General features: G+C 40.5%; 1 protein-coding gene across 1 annotated transcript in view; it reads right to left on the reverse strand.

The window, feature by feature from the left end:
* KIF13B (kinesin family member 13B) overlaps positions 1 to 17441 on the reverse strand; it is a 145121-nt gene that overhangs the window by 76686 nt on the left and 50994 nt on the right. Inside the window, exons 5-10 of the mRNA XM_054383379.1 lie at positions 9558 to 9573; positions 7354 to 7414; positions 4759 to 4851; positions 3951 to 4131; positions 3478 to 3565; positions 1839 to 1973 (exon numbers count right to left, since the gene is read on the reverse strand). Of these exons, the coding sequence (XP_054239354.1) occupies positions 1839 to 1973; positions 3478 to 3565; positions 3951 to 4131; positions 4759 to 4851; positions 7354 to 7414; positions 9558 to 9573 (574 nt within the window). The remainder of the gene's footprint in view (positions 1 to 1838; positions 1974 to 3477; positions 3566 to 3950; positions 4132 to 4758; positions 4852 to 7353; positions 7415 to 9557; positions 9574 to 17441) is intronic.

Below are 17441 nucleotides of genomic sequence, written 5' to 3' on the forward strand. Positions count from 1 at the left end.
TAACAGATGCTGCTGCAGAAATAACAGGAGGACTTTAAGTGAAGGCAGACACACTAGTATCTTCAAGACATCTCAGAAATCTCCAGAGGAGAGGAACACAGGGCACATTAGTAAAATGTTAAACCAACAACATATCCAGAGGGAATGGAGGCCAAGGAGTAACAAAGACATGAATGACCACCTTGAAAACACTCTCCTAAAAATCTCAGATGTTATACCAGATTTCCCCTGTTTTTCAGAGACTAAGAATGAACATGACATGAAGCATTTTATACTTTATGAAAATGACTACAACTGCAGAAGTCTCCTACATCCCAACAGCCTGCTAGAAAGCAATCCAAGCTATGCAAGTATTTAAACCTGTAACACAGGTTTTGTTACAAATCCTTTTATCTATTTTGACCCAAAATGACATTCTAAAACGTTTGCTGAATTTCATGTGTCAGTTTGAAGTTGAAGAGCTAATACTGTCTTTGAGAAGAGTTTGCTCACGTTGTGCTCTTCTGCAGCTCTAGAATATCTGTATCACAGCTGCAAAGTGCTTCATTACCCTAAGTGAACAGGATAATTAGAGCCAATATGCTTTCAAAAATGTTACTCTAAGCCTCTCACAATATTGTGTGGTCATCAGGCCATACTGAAGCATGTCATTCCCAGGACTGAAAGAACAAGCTGATAGGCAAATAGAGACATCTGTGCCAGAAACTCACAAAGATTTGGAGGATGAAAAAAGACAGACAATCACAACTACCACCTTGCTTCCAGGCTGACCAAGACTACAAAAAATATGTATGATAAGGATGAAGCATAGCTACAGTAAAAATAGAATGATAAACTATGGCAAATCAAGGAGCTTAGTATGACTGCTGATTTGAAGTGCAAAGGCAAAACAAATTCACATAAACAAGGAAAATTGTTCAGTTGAGAAGATTGCTGGAGACTGAGAAATGGGGAAGAAAACAAAATCCAAATGCTCATTATGTTTTACATTCTATTCAATGTTGCAGCATATACAGGCCTTAGATTTGCATCATGGACACCAAACATGACTCTGAGGCTTTGAAGACATTAAAGAATCACCAAACACAGAATCTATCAACAAAGCTCAAAGAGTTTTGATATGGAAGATCTATTTAAGCTTCAGTTTATCAACATTTTCTGTGAGGGATTAAATAACATTAACATAAATGTATTTCACATCCCCCTCCAAAGAATATTTACTTGTAAAGAAATGTAAAGAAAAACACTTTCACATATATATATATACATACATATACACAAAAATATATACATATATAAAATAAATATTCACATCATACAATGCAAAAATCTTTGCAAAGTTTGTTTCTGTTTATGAAATTGATAATTTACACATATTTGCATGAATTAACCTCTTGAAGGGGATTACCAGGTATATACTCAAGTATTCTTCTATTTTTTGTCTACACATTGCATCTTTATTTTCTTCTCCAAGCCTGTATTGAACATTGTTGCTTAAAAAGAGCTGTTTGTTTAGTTTAGTCCAGTATTAGGAGATTTTTCCTGCACCCTCCGGAAGATCAGCTGCCACCTGGGGCCTGAATTTTTGCTTTCCATTCAAAAAAACAGATTTCCACTTACAAACCTATTAAATCTGATTTCCCTACATCAGGGTACAAGCACATAAGCATTATGAGGACTCAGCCAGTCAAAGCCATGGATAACCTGATGCGCTGCTGGCAGTATGCAAGGACTAAAGACCTCTTGAAGTCCCTTCCAAGTAACATTTCTAAGTCTATAAAATATATTAAAGCAAGAGACACACATCCAAGATTTACACATGGACTTGTTTTACTTACCCCTGATTGTACATCATAGAGTGTGTGGGTGAGGATAATCTTGAAGACTGCATGGGACCGACTGCTCTCCTCATTCATGTTGGTTGCAGCCACTGTTCGAGATTTGTTGCCCTCAGACATCAAGGACTCGATGTCCTAGATACAATTTTCACAGCCATTAACATATCTGCATTAACATTCAATTATCTACCAAAACAATCCCATTTTGATAAAACACAGCAAGTATTTTCCCATTACTACATAAATTATGAGAAAAAAATGACTGTGATTTCCCCTTTAAGACTAGAAGCTACACCACATTCTGACATGGAAATTCATAGAGTGGTTTGGGTTGGAAGGGACCTTTAAAGGTCATCTAGTTCTGCAGTTCTGAATTGCAACATTTCCAGGGATGGGGCATCTACCATCTCTCTGGGCAACTTGGGCCAGTGTCTTACCACCTCCCGTGTAAAAAATTTCTTCCTTATACCCACTTTCAGTCTCCTCTCTTTTAGTTTAAAATCATTACCCCTTATCCTTTGACAGCAGCCCCTGCTATAAAGATTGTCCTCATCTGCCTAGATATAACAAAAATAATGCACCTGACAGCATGTAGCAATACTCAAAAAAAAAGTAAGGAAACAGTAATTCATGCTTGAACTCCGTAACACTTTAGCCTCAGCTGTCAAGCACATGCTCTTGAAATCTGTAATACCAACATAAGGCTCAAAGTTTTATAGAACAGAACCCTGCTGATATTCCTTCTACATGTAAGAGCTTATGAAGTCATCTGTTAACTTGCGGTAATCCAAGTTAACTCCCCTGCTTCTGGGTTTTACAGCAATCTTATACAACAGTTGAAACCTCAGAGTTTCGGGCTTAACTTTCATTTGGGATGGATGATGCTAAGAGTAGCCCAAAACCACATCAAGCACAAGACCACCAGAGACCACTTTGACTCTGTATGCTTTATCACACAAAGCTGCTGGGCAACAAGTAAAGGAAAAGCATGCAACCTGTCTTAACAAAAACCACCAAAGAGAGGTAGAGGAATACCCTGGAGAAACTGCAATAGGAAGGACTGCATCATTTTCATGTTTTTCTTAAGATGACAGAACTCCATCCCCTAATTACTCATTTCTCTCACAGTACATTAATGCTGCTTAGATATTTGGCCATTTTGTGAAGTCATATGTAAACATTTACCATCCAGCAGGCAAGTTTCAGGCATTGTTCTCAAGTATTTGCATTGTAAACAACCATTATTTTAAAGCTCCAGTGTGCCTATGTGCTACTGGTAAGGGAGATTACTAGGCAATAGCCTGACAGCCAAAACAGTGACAAAATGTGGTACTGAAAGCCCATCTCTCCTAAACCCTGGTTCAGTAATTAAACACAGAGCACTTTCTCATGGATTCAGTGTACAGTTTGGGAGGAAAACTGTTTCATTAAGTAGTTGAATTACTTCCAGAATTCTTGAGCAGTACAGGATGAAGATGAGTTTCTGCTCTCAGTTTTGTTCTCCCTGGTGATCTCAATATAACAATGCTACATCTCTCTTGCTCTAAAATCCATGTTATTGCCATGGCAATTAGGAGTAGTCTAAATTTGTGCTACTTAAGGGATAGTATTTAGGCTTTTCATAAAAATTGATCCTTACCTTGTAGCTAGCAACAGCTAGTTTGGATAGGCCATCCACATAAGGACCATAAACACTGTGTTCTCTCACTTTTAATGACTGACGGCTTCTGGTTGGAAAAAAAACAAAATTATTTGTAAGCACATGACCAGCTTAAGACAACATTTACAGAAAGTCAGTTTCTCACTGACAGATCTCAAACATGATGTTCTTACAAATACCACACTAAAGCACAGAACAAGGACTATGTGCAAACAGAAAAGCCTTATGTCCACATGTAAAACGCTGACATGGACATTTTGGTCCCTTGATAAAAGCTAGCATTAGAGTGAGTTGACTCCAAGCTTTTAGTCTTGCCACTTATTGTGATTTAAAATGAAGGGACACTGAAATCACGAAGAAGCAAAAGCCATCCCACACAAATGCCTTAGGTGGGATCCATTAAGGTTGTGGAAAGAAAGAGTGTATGACAACACATTACACAAATCACTTACCCTTTTGGGTCAAGAAGATCTCTGACTTTCTCATTGTATATCTCCATGTAGGATACTTCCACTTTGAAACTCTGCTCTTCATTTTCCTCTTTCTGTGCTCTTTCAAAAAGTCCACTGCAAAGTCTAGGGATTAATCCAGGCTGGTCAGCAGTACCCATCATTGTGTATGATTTCCCAGATCCTGCATGATTGAATCTATGATTAGTGTACATTCAACACAGTTTCTTACTGTGTGGATCGTGGGAAGGAAACAGAAAAAAAAAGAGGTAAAAAAGATAAAATATTGCCTTTCAGGAGAAGATATTTGTGCAGTTTTCTGTTGCAAAGTAATCAAAATGCAGTTTAGCTAAAGACTGATTACAAGGAAAAGCAAAGAAAATTTAGTTCAAACTGACAGAGAAGACTCTTTCAGGTATGTGCAGTCATAGAACACAACCCCTCAACACCCACATATGTACAACAATGAGAATAATCAGGTGCATGACCATACTCATTTTGGCATATTAGACTAAAAATGATAATTAAAGATTATCCTAACTGCAGAAGCAGAAAATATCAACAATGGACTGAACTCAAGGATGCCCATGATCACTCCAAAGATTACCATCTGCAGTGTGAGAAATATGGGTAGCCAGCAGCAACAAATTCCCATTTCTCATCTTGTCCACCTCCTATCTGAAGTTACAAAGAATAAAAATATTTATCTAAATTATGAGGCAGGTCTCCAAAAGCAGTGTAACAACAGCTGTGAGAAGAGTTGACCTTCTGTGTCAACAGTTTTTCTCACTCACATCCATAAGGGACTTACCAGTTTGCCCATAGGCAAAGATGCAAGCATTGTAGCCTTCGAAGGCATTCTGAAGAATATTCTCCCCAAGGCACTTGAAAACAACATCTTGACCTAACAAATGAAACACACAAGCCAACATTGTAACAAAGCAACTGATTCTGCCCACCCCTTGATTTGGATCCTTCAGTAACTCTGTAGAAGCAACCAACCAGTCTCCTCCTCTGGAGACTTTCAAAACCTGCCTGGGTTGGGAACCTGCATGGGTTCCTGTGTGACCTGCCCTAGGTGATCCTGCTTTGGTTGGGAGGTTGGACTTGATGATCTCTTCCAACTCCTAACATTCTATGATTCTGTGAACCAGCAAAACCTAATTTTATAATTAAATTCAAATCAAATTAAATTAAACTAAACTACTTTTATTTAAAAAAAAAGGGAAAAAAAATCCAGTTTTGGGCTCCCCAATTCAAGAGAGACATGGATCTGCTGGAGACAGTCCAATGGAGAGCCATGAGGATAATTAAGGGACTTGAACACCTCTCCTATGAAGAAAGATGGAGAGAACTGGGGTTGTTCAGTCTTGAGAAGAGAAGGCTGAGAGGGGATCTCTCCAATCTCCATAAATATCTGAGGGGTGGGTGTCAAGATGAAGATGATGGTCTCTTTTTGGTGGTGCACAGTAAGAGGACAAGGAACAACAAGTACAAGCTGGAACACAGGAGGTTTCACCTCAACATGAAGAGAAATTTCTTTACTGTGAGGGTGATGTAGCACTGGACCAGGCTGCCCAGAGAGATTGTGGAGTCTAACTCTCTGAAGGCATCCAAAATCTGCCTGGATGCATTCCTGTGTGGCGTGCCCTAGGTGATCCTGCTTTGGCTGGGGTGTTGCACTAGATGATCTCTAGAGGTCTCTTTCAACCCTTAATATTCTATGAATTAGAGTTTTCCTTCTGTCATTGCCCAAATCATGTATTCAGCACCCAGTATCTGTTCACTTTACAAGAACAAGACCATCAGACATGCTCCAGATTTATGCTACTGTAAAATTCAGAAGCTGTAATTATGTCTATACCTGTATGTGCTTAAAACAACATCCTATCAATCTTCATAGTCATAAGTATTATCAGCAGAAAATCTACTTCCAACTGCAGAATTTAATCTACTGGTAAATGAAACCACCTCCAAATATACACAACTTGTCCATTTCAGCAGCCCTGGGTCGATTTTAATCTAGGGCAATTAGCAGAGCACTAGACAATGAGGAAATTTTTGCAGAGAAGGAAACAAAACTATGCAGGAGATATAGCACTAGCAAAATATAGGATACATCACTTCTTTTGCAAGTGAATTAAGTCTGTTGGAACAGCTTTTTGGATTCTTTTCCAAGTGAAGGAAGAAATGGTTCCTATATTTGAGTATTAGCTATTTAAACAAACCCTCTATTTTCAGAATTTGTTACAAGCAGAGGAACTAAAGTCTAAACAAGACATGGACACCAAAAAATAGTTCAAAGGCTGGAACATGTCTTCTGTGAGGACAGGCTGAGAGAGTTGGAGCTGTTCAGCCTAGAGAAGAGAAGGCTCTGAAGAGACCTTCTTTTGCTCTTCCAGTAACTTAAAATGGCCTAAAAGAAAGATGGGGACAGACTTTTTAGCAGGACCTGCTGTGACAGGACATGTGGTGACGGTTTTAAACTGAAAGAGGGGAGATTCAGACTGGATATAAGGAAAAAATTGCTTACACTGAGGGTGGAAAGACATTGGCACAAGTTCCCTAGAAAGGTGGTAGATGTCTCACCCCTGGAAACATCCCAGCTCAGGTTAGATGAGGATCTGAGCAACCTGTTCTTGTTGAAGATGTCCCTTCTCACTGCAGAGGGTTGGACTAAATGACCTTTAAAAGTCATCTGCAGTGTTGGAGTTAATCAGCTGCCAAATCATAAGAGGGTTTATTTTCCTCTCTCCATGGTTACAAAAAGGTAGCTACACCAGGCTCTATTAAAAAATGCTGAATTTCACAACAGTAATTGGAAGTTTGGGTACGGGTTATTCACAAACTATTCTCTAGAGCATGCTGCCAGTTCATGTTCAACTTTTCATCCTTCTCTGCAAGGCTGTCCTCAACCCATTCATTCCCCAAGTCTGGACTGATACTATGGGTAGCACTGTCATAGGTGCAGGATCTTGCACTTGGCCTTGTTGAGTCTCATGAGATTCACACAGGCCTACTTCTCCAGCTTGTTCAGATCCCTCTGGATGACATTCCATCTCTCAGGTATGTCAATAGCACCACTCAGCTTGGTGTCATCAATAAACATGTAGATATGAGTAACTCAGTAGTGGGATATTTCTCAGTTTCCTATGCTGCAAACTGGCAGCACTGCTATGGTTATGGTCATCTTTAGCAAAGAGAAATAGGAAAGACTGAAGACTTTCTTTTGACAACAAGCAAAGAGAATTAGGAAAGGCTGAAGACTTTCTTTTGACAACAAGCAGTCACATAGGGGGAAGGCACTTCATGCCACATGAAGGTCTGTGTCCTTCAGCAAATACTGCATTTTAACTAGATCATTCACACTTGGAGACAGCAAGCACAAAACTACAGCAAATCTTACCTGCATATTTTTCTTTGACAGACTCATCCATAGACCAAAAGCAGTGATCGTAGGCAAACACCTGCAGGAAAAGAACCAGGAGGATACCTCATAAGAATTCTGGCCTAACAAAATATGGTATTCAAATTCTGACAGAGCTGTATTATGTTGGTTAGTATGCTCCTCAGGACCATTTAGAACATAAAACACATTCCCACAGAATTAGGCATTTTTGATGAGTTGGAAGCCTAAACAAATACCACATCTTCCTATATGCAAGCATCTTCCTTGCTTTTATTTCTCCCTTTCTACTGTGTGAATCCTACTCCAAGCTCTCCATGTGGCAATCAAGTGGATGTCAAGGAGCTCTCCTTCTCGCTCTTCAAACCCATCCATGCAATTCATTTGTTACAAGACTTTCTGTTTTGCAAACTGACAGATGTCCCCTGGCTGTCTGTGCCTTCCATCTCTCCATGTCTCTTGTCTGCATAAATTAAAACCATGCCTTAGGGTAGGAACCTCTTTCCATGCAAGAGGAGTATGTATTTATATACTGCTGACAAACAGAAGCAGTCATGGTCCAAGTCTAATACTTGTGAAGAACAATACAGAACAAATGAGTTTTACCATCACAAGAAAGCAGCACTACCAGTTTTTTAAATGGAAATGTTTCAGTTTTGTGGTAAATCCATTTGAAGGTCCACAGGCACCTTTCACCATGAAAGCTGACCTTTGGTAAGCCATTTCGGGACAGACAACTGCAAAAACAAGTCCCCTGCGTATGTATTTGCAAGAAAAAAGAAGAAAAAAAAAAAAGCAGGGCAATACCTGACCTACATTCACATGGATAAAATTTATTCTGTAGGACATACGAAAAGGCAAGTGCATTCTGTTGCTCTTTGGCTGTTTTATTTCTCCTCTAAGCTTAACAAAGCTGTTTTTTCTCCTTTAGATGTTTGCCACTGTCAGATAGTTGAGGTTTGTGTCATTTCAGATCACAGAATGATTTTGGTTGGAAAAGACCTTCAAGGTCATGGAGTCCAATGATTACCTAACTCTGCCCCCCAGCATCACTTCCGTGTGGCTTTTAAAGCCCTCCTGGGATGGTGATTTAATCACCTCCCCAGGAATGTTTGATAACACTTTCACTAAAAAAGTTTCTTCTAACATCCAATCTAAACCTACAACTTGAGGCTGTTTCCTCTTGTCCTAACACTTGCTCCTGAGGAGAAAAGACCAACCCTGACCATACTCCAATCTCCTTTCAGAGTTGGAGGCAGCAAAATGGCCTCCCCTGAGCCTCCTTTTCTCCATGCTGAACAACCCCAGTTTCCTCAGCTGCTCCTCAGAAGAGATGTCTCTATGCAGATCACACTGGCACAGCAAGCACACCATGCCAACCACTCATGCCCACCTCTTGAACCCTTGTTTCATTGTTTCTGAAAGTCTAATTTTATCTGTTATTATATTTCCACGTTCTGTTTTAGTGATGCAGCAATAAAGCAAGCCTTTCTTATGTATTTAAACTAACATAAGGAGAAAATTCATGCAAGAGTTGAAAATCCATACTAATAGTATGTCCAAACTTACTCCCTATGCTGTGAAAATGTTCATATAGCAAAATCTATGACATTTCAATAACTATTCTTCAAAATATATTGCTTTTCCCCCCCCATACTACATTAATGTCCCAGAATCAAAAAATAAAAGTAGTTATTTTACATCCTCTGAGGAGACAACAGCCTGTTTGAAATTAAAGTTTTTCTTTTCTTTGAAATTATTATGCAATTAAATATATTATTATGACATCTCACACCTTCAAAGCATTTAATAGAACATCATTTGCTCTATGAGCACATCGATGACGCTGAATCCTGATACTCCAGGACAGAGGTACATATCTGCATGCCACTAACAACAAAATGAGTTTGCTTTAACACAAATACAGGGAAATGCTTTTAAAAGCCCACAAATAACAAGTCATCTCCCATTCACAGTCTGTAATGCTGAGGATGGATGTTCTCATTTGTTCCTGTGACTCATTTTTTGGCACAGGCGGTAGAGGCACTCCTCTGCAGCAAGGAGATGCTTTGAGTTTCTTCCTCAACAGCTGATCAACTGCAGAGCTGTTTTTTAAAATGCTTTTAATATTTGCAGAGACCAAAAGTGAGTAAGTGATATGGCAATTTTCACACACTGATTTAAGGTGCAGCAGAAGACCTTACCTTTGGCTGGCTCCGACTGTCCCCAAAGCATCAGGAGCAGGAAAGTTTTGGTACAGGGTTGGGGTGGGAAAAAAAAAAAAAAAAAGAAAAACAAATACACTTAGTTTTAGTGATTTTTAGAGTCACATAATCATAGAAGTGTTTGGGTTGGAAAATACCTTTAAGATCAGTGAGCCCAACCGTTATCTCTACCAAGTCTGGTGCTATTGACGTCCTTTAGCACTATATCTTTGCATCTTTTAAACACTCATGCAAAGTAAAAATTTCCAAAACCACTGGAACAGGAACTTCAGGAGAGTTATTTAAGAATCCAGCCCTTGGACTTGCCCAACTCAGTTCTCTCACAACTGCTGAGACAGCAGAGCAAACATTTATTTTCCCAAAAGAATGAGCAGAGAACAGCAATTCCTTTAATCTGTTAGGTGCAGAACTGAAAAGTTTGTTTGGGTTTTTTGGGGGCTGTTATTTGTTTTGTTTGTGTTTTTTTTATTGTGGTTTCTTTAAACAACAAGTACAAAATTACTGGAGTGACCTTTGAAATAACAGCACAGCATTGGTCAAAGCCCTGACAGCAGGTTATGCAGCCTCCCCACAGACTGAACTCTAGAGAAATACAGCAAACACACAATGAAGAAGTGATATTCTCCTTTGCCTGGCCCTTTCAAATGAAATCAGGAAGTACTTGACATCAGCAACAAATAAAGTCTTGTGACAAGCATCGCTGATTTCTTTTGGACAGAGCAGTAGAAGAACATGGGAGCCACGTAAGATTACTCTCGGAGTTCTGGCTGCTCACATGGGTTAAGAAGAAAGCTTAAAAATAGTAATTTCTCAGCATTGCCTCTCAGAAATAATTTTTATTAAGCAAGCCCTTCATCTCTTTTTACTCAGGCTTGGATCTAAAATGCATTATCTGTTTGACATAACAGGAACAACAGTGACTTTGGATAGCAGCAGTTGGTATGACCCACTACACAAGGTGATTATTTAGATCAAGGTTACCCCATGACTGTGATGTTGCAGGTTCATTCCAGTGAGCAATAACAACATGACCACTTTTCCTCCTGCCACCTGGATACATTTGGATAAAAGCTCTCCCAAGGTCCTTGACAGAACACTTGGTGCAGACTCTCAACTGTCGATGGTGCTCCTGGATGGGTCACAGATATGGAGGTGTATTGAAGGAATCTCCTTCACTAGGGCTTTGGTCTAGACACAGAACACACCAGACAGTCTGTTTGGATTACTCTGAGAGAGACACAAGAGCGTTTTGTTGGCTTTCTGTGCTCTTAAATGCTAGTCGAGCATTTTGCTGAAGGACTTTACTTGGAAACTGCTAAGTGACTTTTAGGGGTGCTCCTGTTTAAAAGACAGGCTTATTCCTACAGGAAAATAACTGTTGTTGTGAAATAAAGAGAAGTTCAGCACTCAGAGATGTGATGGTACTCTCAATCCAGCAAGCAGTTATGTTATATTTCCCAGCCCAGGTCCACGGCTGGATTACATTATGACATTGCAGCTGATTCTTCCAGCCCTCAAAAGAGGATGTATGACTATTTGGAGTAAAGCAGCAATAAGGATATGATTTTAGAAGTCCTATCACATACACAATTTTAAGAGGATGGATTATGCTAGGCTATGTAAACCATCAATCTTAGTTCAGACTAAAAGTCTCAAGCTAAGTATCTCATTCTCTGAAGAGCTGCACAAACACACAAAACCTCATCTCACAGCCTCACTCAATCCAAACATGAGCAAGCAGAAGCCCTTCATCTAAGAAACCCAACATGCAGCAGATAGGATACAGCACAGTTAACTTGATCTGAGCTTGTTCTGTATGCTTTGGACCAAGAGGAGAATAAATTGGACAAATGTTTCCCTGAGGGAGGCATTAAGGATGCAGACTGCATTACGCAGCATTGAGCTGCACACATAAGAATCCTTAGTGCTGCAGCTGTGCGCTGCGATAGCCAGGCCCAGAAAAACATGAAAAGATGGGCAGCCTGACTTGAAATCCCAGGGGAATCACAGTATGGCTTAGGTCAGAAGGGACTTCAGAGATCAGCTACTCCAACCTCCCTTGCCAAGGGCAGGGATGCCTCTCATCTAGACTCGGCTGCTAAAGGCCTCACCCAACTCGGCCTTGAACACCCAGAGGGAGAAGGCATCCACAGCCTCCCTGGACAACCTATTGCAGAGTCTCACCACCCTCATACTGAAGAACTTCTTCCTACGATCCAGTCTAAACCTACTCTCCCTCAGCTTAAAACTATTTTTCTATGTCTTATTACTAGACACCCTTACGAAAAGTCCCTCTCCAGTCTTCCTGTGGGATCCCTTCAGGTACTGGAAGGTGGCTGTAAGGTCCCCCCAGAGTCATCTCTTCTCCAGGCTGAACAACCCCACCTCCCTCAGCCTATCCTCACAGCAGAGGTGTTCCAGCCCTGGGATCATCTTTGTGGCTACAAACTAAGCAGAAATAAGTGTGTATCTGCAATAGTGTGGCGAGTAGGACTGGAGCAGGAATTGTCCCCCAGTTATGAGCGCTGGTGAGACCACAGCTCAAATACTGGGTTCAGTTTTGGGCCTCTCATTCCATGAAGGAAGCTCAATGCCCAAGATGGTACACCCACCTCAAAGGTGATGAAAAGGAAAATACCAAGTAACATCATGTACAAAACAGGGCAGTATCTCCTACAGCAAATCATAGATCACAGCAATGTGTGCAAAGAGCATATTCTATGGTTAAGGATGGCGTTAACAAAAAAACCTGCAAGGATCCCAATATTGACAACTTGTAATTGTAACAAATTGTAAAGAATTACAAGTAGTTCTAAAGCTGAAAAGATGTAGAATCATAGAATGTTTTAGAGGTCATCTAGCCCAACTTCCCTGCAATGAGCAGGGACAGGTTTGATTAGAGCAGGTTGCTCAGAGACCTGTCTGACCTGAGCTGGAATGCTTCCAGGGATGGGGCATCTACCACCTCTCTGGGCAACCTATGTTCCACCTCCCTCAGTGTAAACAATTTCCTTCTTAGATCCAGTCTAAATCTCCTCTGGTTTAGTACCTTGTGTACATCTGTCACCTGGAAACTGCTCATGCCAAAATCCATGTCCAAACCGGTGTCTGCAAAGCAGAGTGAAAAGGAGCACACAGCAAAATGATCACTGCAGGACTCTCGAAGCATCCACTCAATGCAAATCCAGTGGTTCCCCACCAGGGATGCTGCCATTTCAGAGATACAAACAGGGCTTGATATTGTTCCTCAGCTGACAGACAATAATTCACATCCAACTCAAACCCAGCAAAAAGGTCCAGGACAGGAAGGGAAAACTTACATTTTAGCTACTGAAGGATACCACTGTGCTGTTTTCAGCTGCATATTTTCACTTGAATCCAGACTGACAGGACTTTCCTTCACAGACTCCCTTATCTTTTTTCAACTCTATGTTTAATTGAATTAGTGGGAATCTAATATATTCAGGGTTTCTAAAATTAAAAAAGGAGAACAACAGTACTCTAAAATAACTCCCTACATTGACTAATACTTCAGTTGTTGCAGCCAACTGAATGCATATGCTGTTTCAAGAGAGAATACAGATATGCAGCCCATTTATTTTTAAACTAGCTCCTACAAGGTATAAGCTTCTTGACCAAGACACATTTGCCCTCATGCTACTGGTTTCACAGACCTCAGGCAAAATTTGACCACCAGTTAAAGCCAGAGCAATTACCAGCTGGTACCATCATCATAGGTCCAACACCACTACTGCTCCTGTTATTTACAAAATAATAGAACCTTCAATAATTAAATGATAGATTCAAGCACAATAAAACTTCTCTGCTCAGCCCCAGCTATTGGTGATATTTTAGTTATATCTCAGACTGGTTTTCATTCTGGCTTTCCAGGTTCAAAAGGAGAGGGAAGGTACAGTGACATAAAGAGTATCTGAGATCTGGCGAACCTCATGGGGAAAATACTGCAGCACATGAGTACAGATGAAACATTATTGGGGAGAGGCAAACCTAGCTCAGACTTTATCCATTCTGTCTGGCTGACCCAACAGCTCAAAGACAGCAGCCAGCTGGCAAATCAGCACATCCTCTGTATCACTCACAGCACATCCTGCTTCTTGCCTAAATCAGAACTGGGCAGATGAAGCAAATGAGAGGAGAAAGGTAGGAGGTGGCAAGTCAGAAAGCAGGGGGAAAGAGATATGGAGACTGTAGGACATGATCAGACAAGCCAGACATTTTTTACCTTTTGAAAAAGAACATTTCACTGAATCACAGAGTCACAATTCAAATAACTAATTCATCCCATTTTGGAGTTAATTAGTGCAGTGAAAGAAGTTCCCACAGTGCACACTGTTTGATTTGGAAGCTAAATACCTTGCCACATCCCTGATAAACTTTGGTTTTTTTATGCAGAATCACAGAATTATAGGGGTTGGAAGGGTCCTCTGGAGATCACCTAGTCAAAACCCTTGCTAAAGCTGGATCACCCAGAGTGGGTTGCCCAGGATTGTGTCCAGGCAGGTTTGGAATCTCTCCAGAGAAGGAAACTCAACAATATCTTTGAGCAGCCTGGTCCAGTGCTCCAGCACCCTCATAGGAAATAATTTTTTCTGTATGTTCAGATGGAACCTCCCATGTTCCAGTTTGCACCTGTTATCCCTTGTCCCATCACTGGGCACCAATGGAAAGAGACTGGCTCCATCCTCCTGACATCTGCCCTTTAGAGGTTGATAAACATGGACTCTTCTCTTCTAAGGCTTCTCAGGCTAAACAGCCCCAGGAGTCTCAGCCTTTCCTCATCAGAGAGATGCTCCAGTCCCCTCAGCATTTTTGCAGCCTCTGCTGGACTCTCTCCAGTACTTCCTCAGCTCTCTTGAACTGAGGAGCCCAGAGCTGGACCCAATACTCCACATATGACCTCACTAGGGCAGAGCATAGGGGGAGGAGAACCTCCCCCTTGGTGGAGGTCTTGTGTGTGGCCTTGCTGGCCACACTCTTCTTAATGCACCCCAGGAGACCACTGGCCTTCTTGGCCTCAAGGGCACATTGCTGGCCCATGGGGAACTTCTTGTCTACCAGCACTTCCAGTTCCTTCCCTGGGCAGCTGCTTTCCAGTAGGTCAACCCCTAACCTGTGCTGGTGAAGGGGATTATTCCTCCCCAGGTGCAGGACCCTACACTTTCCCCTTGCCCTCCTATCCCAACAGTTAGCACAACTACACAATTGGCTGATACTACTTAGTGGCACAAATCTACACTGTGTTTACAGAATGGAAACCTAACACTTTACCATTTTTAGAAGCTTCTGGAACAGCAAAATATAATAAGAATTTAGTCACTAAGAAACAGAGGAGAGGGAACAATTTCAACAACAGCTATGAATTAGCAGAGTCTCAACAGAAGACCTTATTGCTTTCCACTTTCAATCTTCCATAACCACTGCAAAACCAAGCATATCAGATTACAACATAATTACTGCTGGTTTATGCCCTTTGGCAGGAACTGCTCAGCATAAACTTCATAAAGTAGCTAAAAATGTAACTAGAAAAATAAGTGTGATGGGGAAAAACTACTTGGGGTTTAACAGTAGAAAAGGTATAAGTGTCTCCCTGAGATTGCTCTCTCAGACCACATCTTTATGCTGCTGGCAAAGTTATTTTGCTAAATCTATTTACATTCACACGTTTTATCAAAAGTAAAATTGGCATCATGTGTCACAGTAATTTACTGTGTTGTAACTATGCCTTTACTCTTGCTCAGCGTACATGGGAAGATCAACACAACAGGATAAGCAGCCCCAGACCTAGTCTTAGCATGAAGTCAAAGGAAAATAAGTCCAGTGTCACACCTAGAGGAAAAATGAGCTCCAGAGGTCCCTTCCAATCTCATTCTGTGATTTCATTAATTTGTTTCAGATAAAAACAACACAATAACTATGCTGAGCTGTGACACAAACTCATAACTGCATCATACATCAGCTACTACCTGGAATCACATAATTAATGCTACACTGGGCAGCATTAGTTGTCCCCAAATATCTTTCTTTGTTTCCTTTCTCTGGTTAAGTATGCCCCAAATAGTACCTGTATGAAAAACCTTGAGCTGTAACACTCAATTTCATTCGTGGTTTCTGCACAGTGTTTCAACTTAATTTCATAGAATAGAATAGAATAGAATAGAATAGAATAGAATAGAATAGAATAGAATAGAATAGAATAGAATAGAATAGAATAGAATAGAATAGAATGTTTCCAAGGATGAGGTACCCATCACCTCTCTGGGCAACCTGTGCCAGTTTTTCACCACCCTCAGTGGTGAAAACCCTCAAAATACCTTGCATTTCTTTGAAACCTGGGATCCCAGCTATCTTTCTGAAGCAGGTCCTTTAACTGTTTTGGTTTTTTTTCTGTGTGAAAGAATTCAGAATAAGGTGTTTGGAAGAGCCAGTAAAGAATCAGAAAAGACACTGAGCTTTACTGTTTAATTTTCATCTGCAGAGTTTCTTTCCTGGCATAAAAGAAAGCCAGACAATGGTGAAATAAAATGTAGGCCGAGATTAATTTTTTTACTAGCACAGACATAATTGAAAGATAACAGTATGACAACTGGTAAGAAATAGTAGAATTAATATGGAAGCTGTTTCCTTTCCACAAATCAGACAGATCCAACTTGCAATACATTTTGCTGCTGCTAGGCAGCCAATGAGAGAAAATGTTAACTAACTCAAGTTTGATCATCCTATGATCTTAGAAATCCATTTTCCCACAATATTCCACGAGATAAAATACTTAAGGTTGTTGAGTTTAAATTTGTATTTTCTCCAATTTTATGTGTAGACCAAGAGGTGTCAAAATGCTGAGCTGTACCAGACTCCGGTTTCTGGATAATATCCTCCAATTAACATTGTTCTCAGAGAGTCTTGATTTTACCTCCACAGACATACTGAGCTCTTCAGGTAAAAACCATGCCACCCTATTTATGCTACAGTGTTCCTGCAAGCAGGAACAGTCTCTTTAAAACAAAATCCCCAAATTCATTAAAAAAAAAAAAAAGTGAAAAATCACACGTAGCCTAAACTTGTGTAGCCAAAAGGAACAAAAGTAATCACTGTTACTTGGAAAATTCCTTCAGTGCTCCAAGGCATTCCATGCATAGTTGGTGGTTACTTAGTTTCTACTGACAAAACTAATTTCTGCCAGCTCACTCGAAACAAACCTAAAAAAAAAAAAAAAAGCCTCCAAAAAAACAAGACCTTGGGCTGAACACCAGCTCTGTGGGTTTGGGGTGATTTTTTACTTAGAGCTCAATTTTCTGTATTGTTAGCACAATAATCTGCTTAGTCCTGACCACATTCAAGTAGTGCATGTATCCCATAAAGCTTGTGTTATGACAAAGGGGATTACAACTTTATTCTTTTGTTTGTAAACACTTAGATGTCAGGACACCATTGTGCTTTAGAGAATGTTTGGGGAACAGCTAGTACCCAAACCTCTATTGTGAAATTCAGTATTTTTAATAAAGCCTGATGGAGCTACTTTTTAACAACCTTAGGAGGGAAGAATAAAAAGCCCTATGATTTATCATAAAATCATAGAATGGTCTGGGTTGGAAGGGACCTTTCAAGGTCATCTAGTCCAACCATCCCACAGTAAACAGGGACATCTTCAACTAGAGCAGGTTGCTGAGAGCCCTGTCCAACCTGACCTGGAATGGTTCCAGGGATGGGGAATCTACCACCTCTCTAGGCAAGCTATGCCAGTTCTCACCACCCTCAATGTAAAAAAATTTTTCTTATACCTAGCCTGAACCTCCCCTCTTTTAGACTAAAACCATCACCCCTTGTCCTGTCCCAACAGACTCTGCT

Source organism: Indicator indicator, chromosome 9, assembly GCF_027791375.1.
Source record: "Indicator indicator isolate 239-I01 chromosome 9, UM_Iind_1.1, whole genome shotgun sequence".
Taxonomy (NCBI): Eukaryota; Metazoa; Chordata; class Aves; order Piciformes; family Indicatoridae; genus Indicator; species Indicator indicator.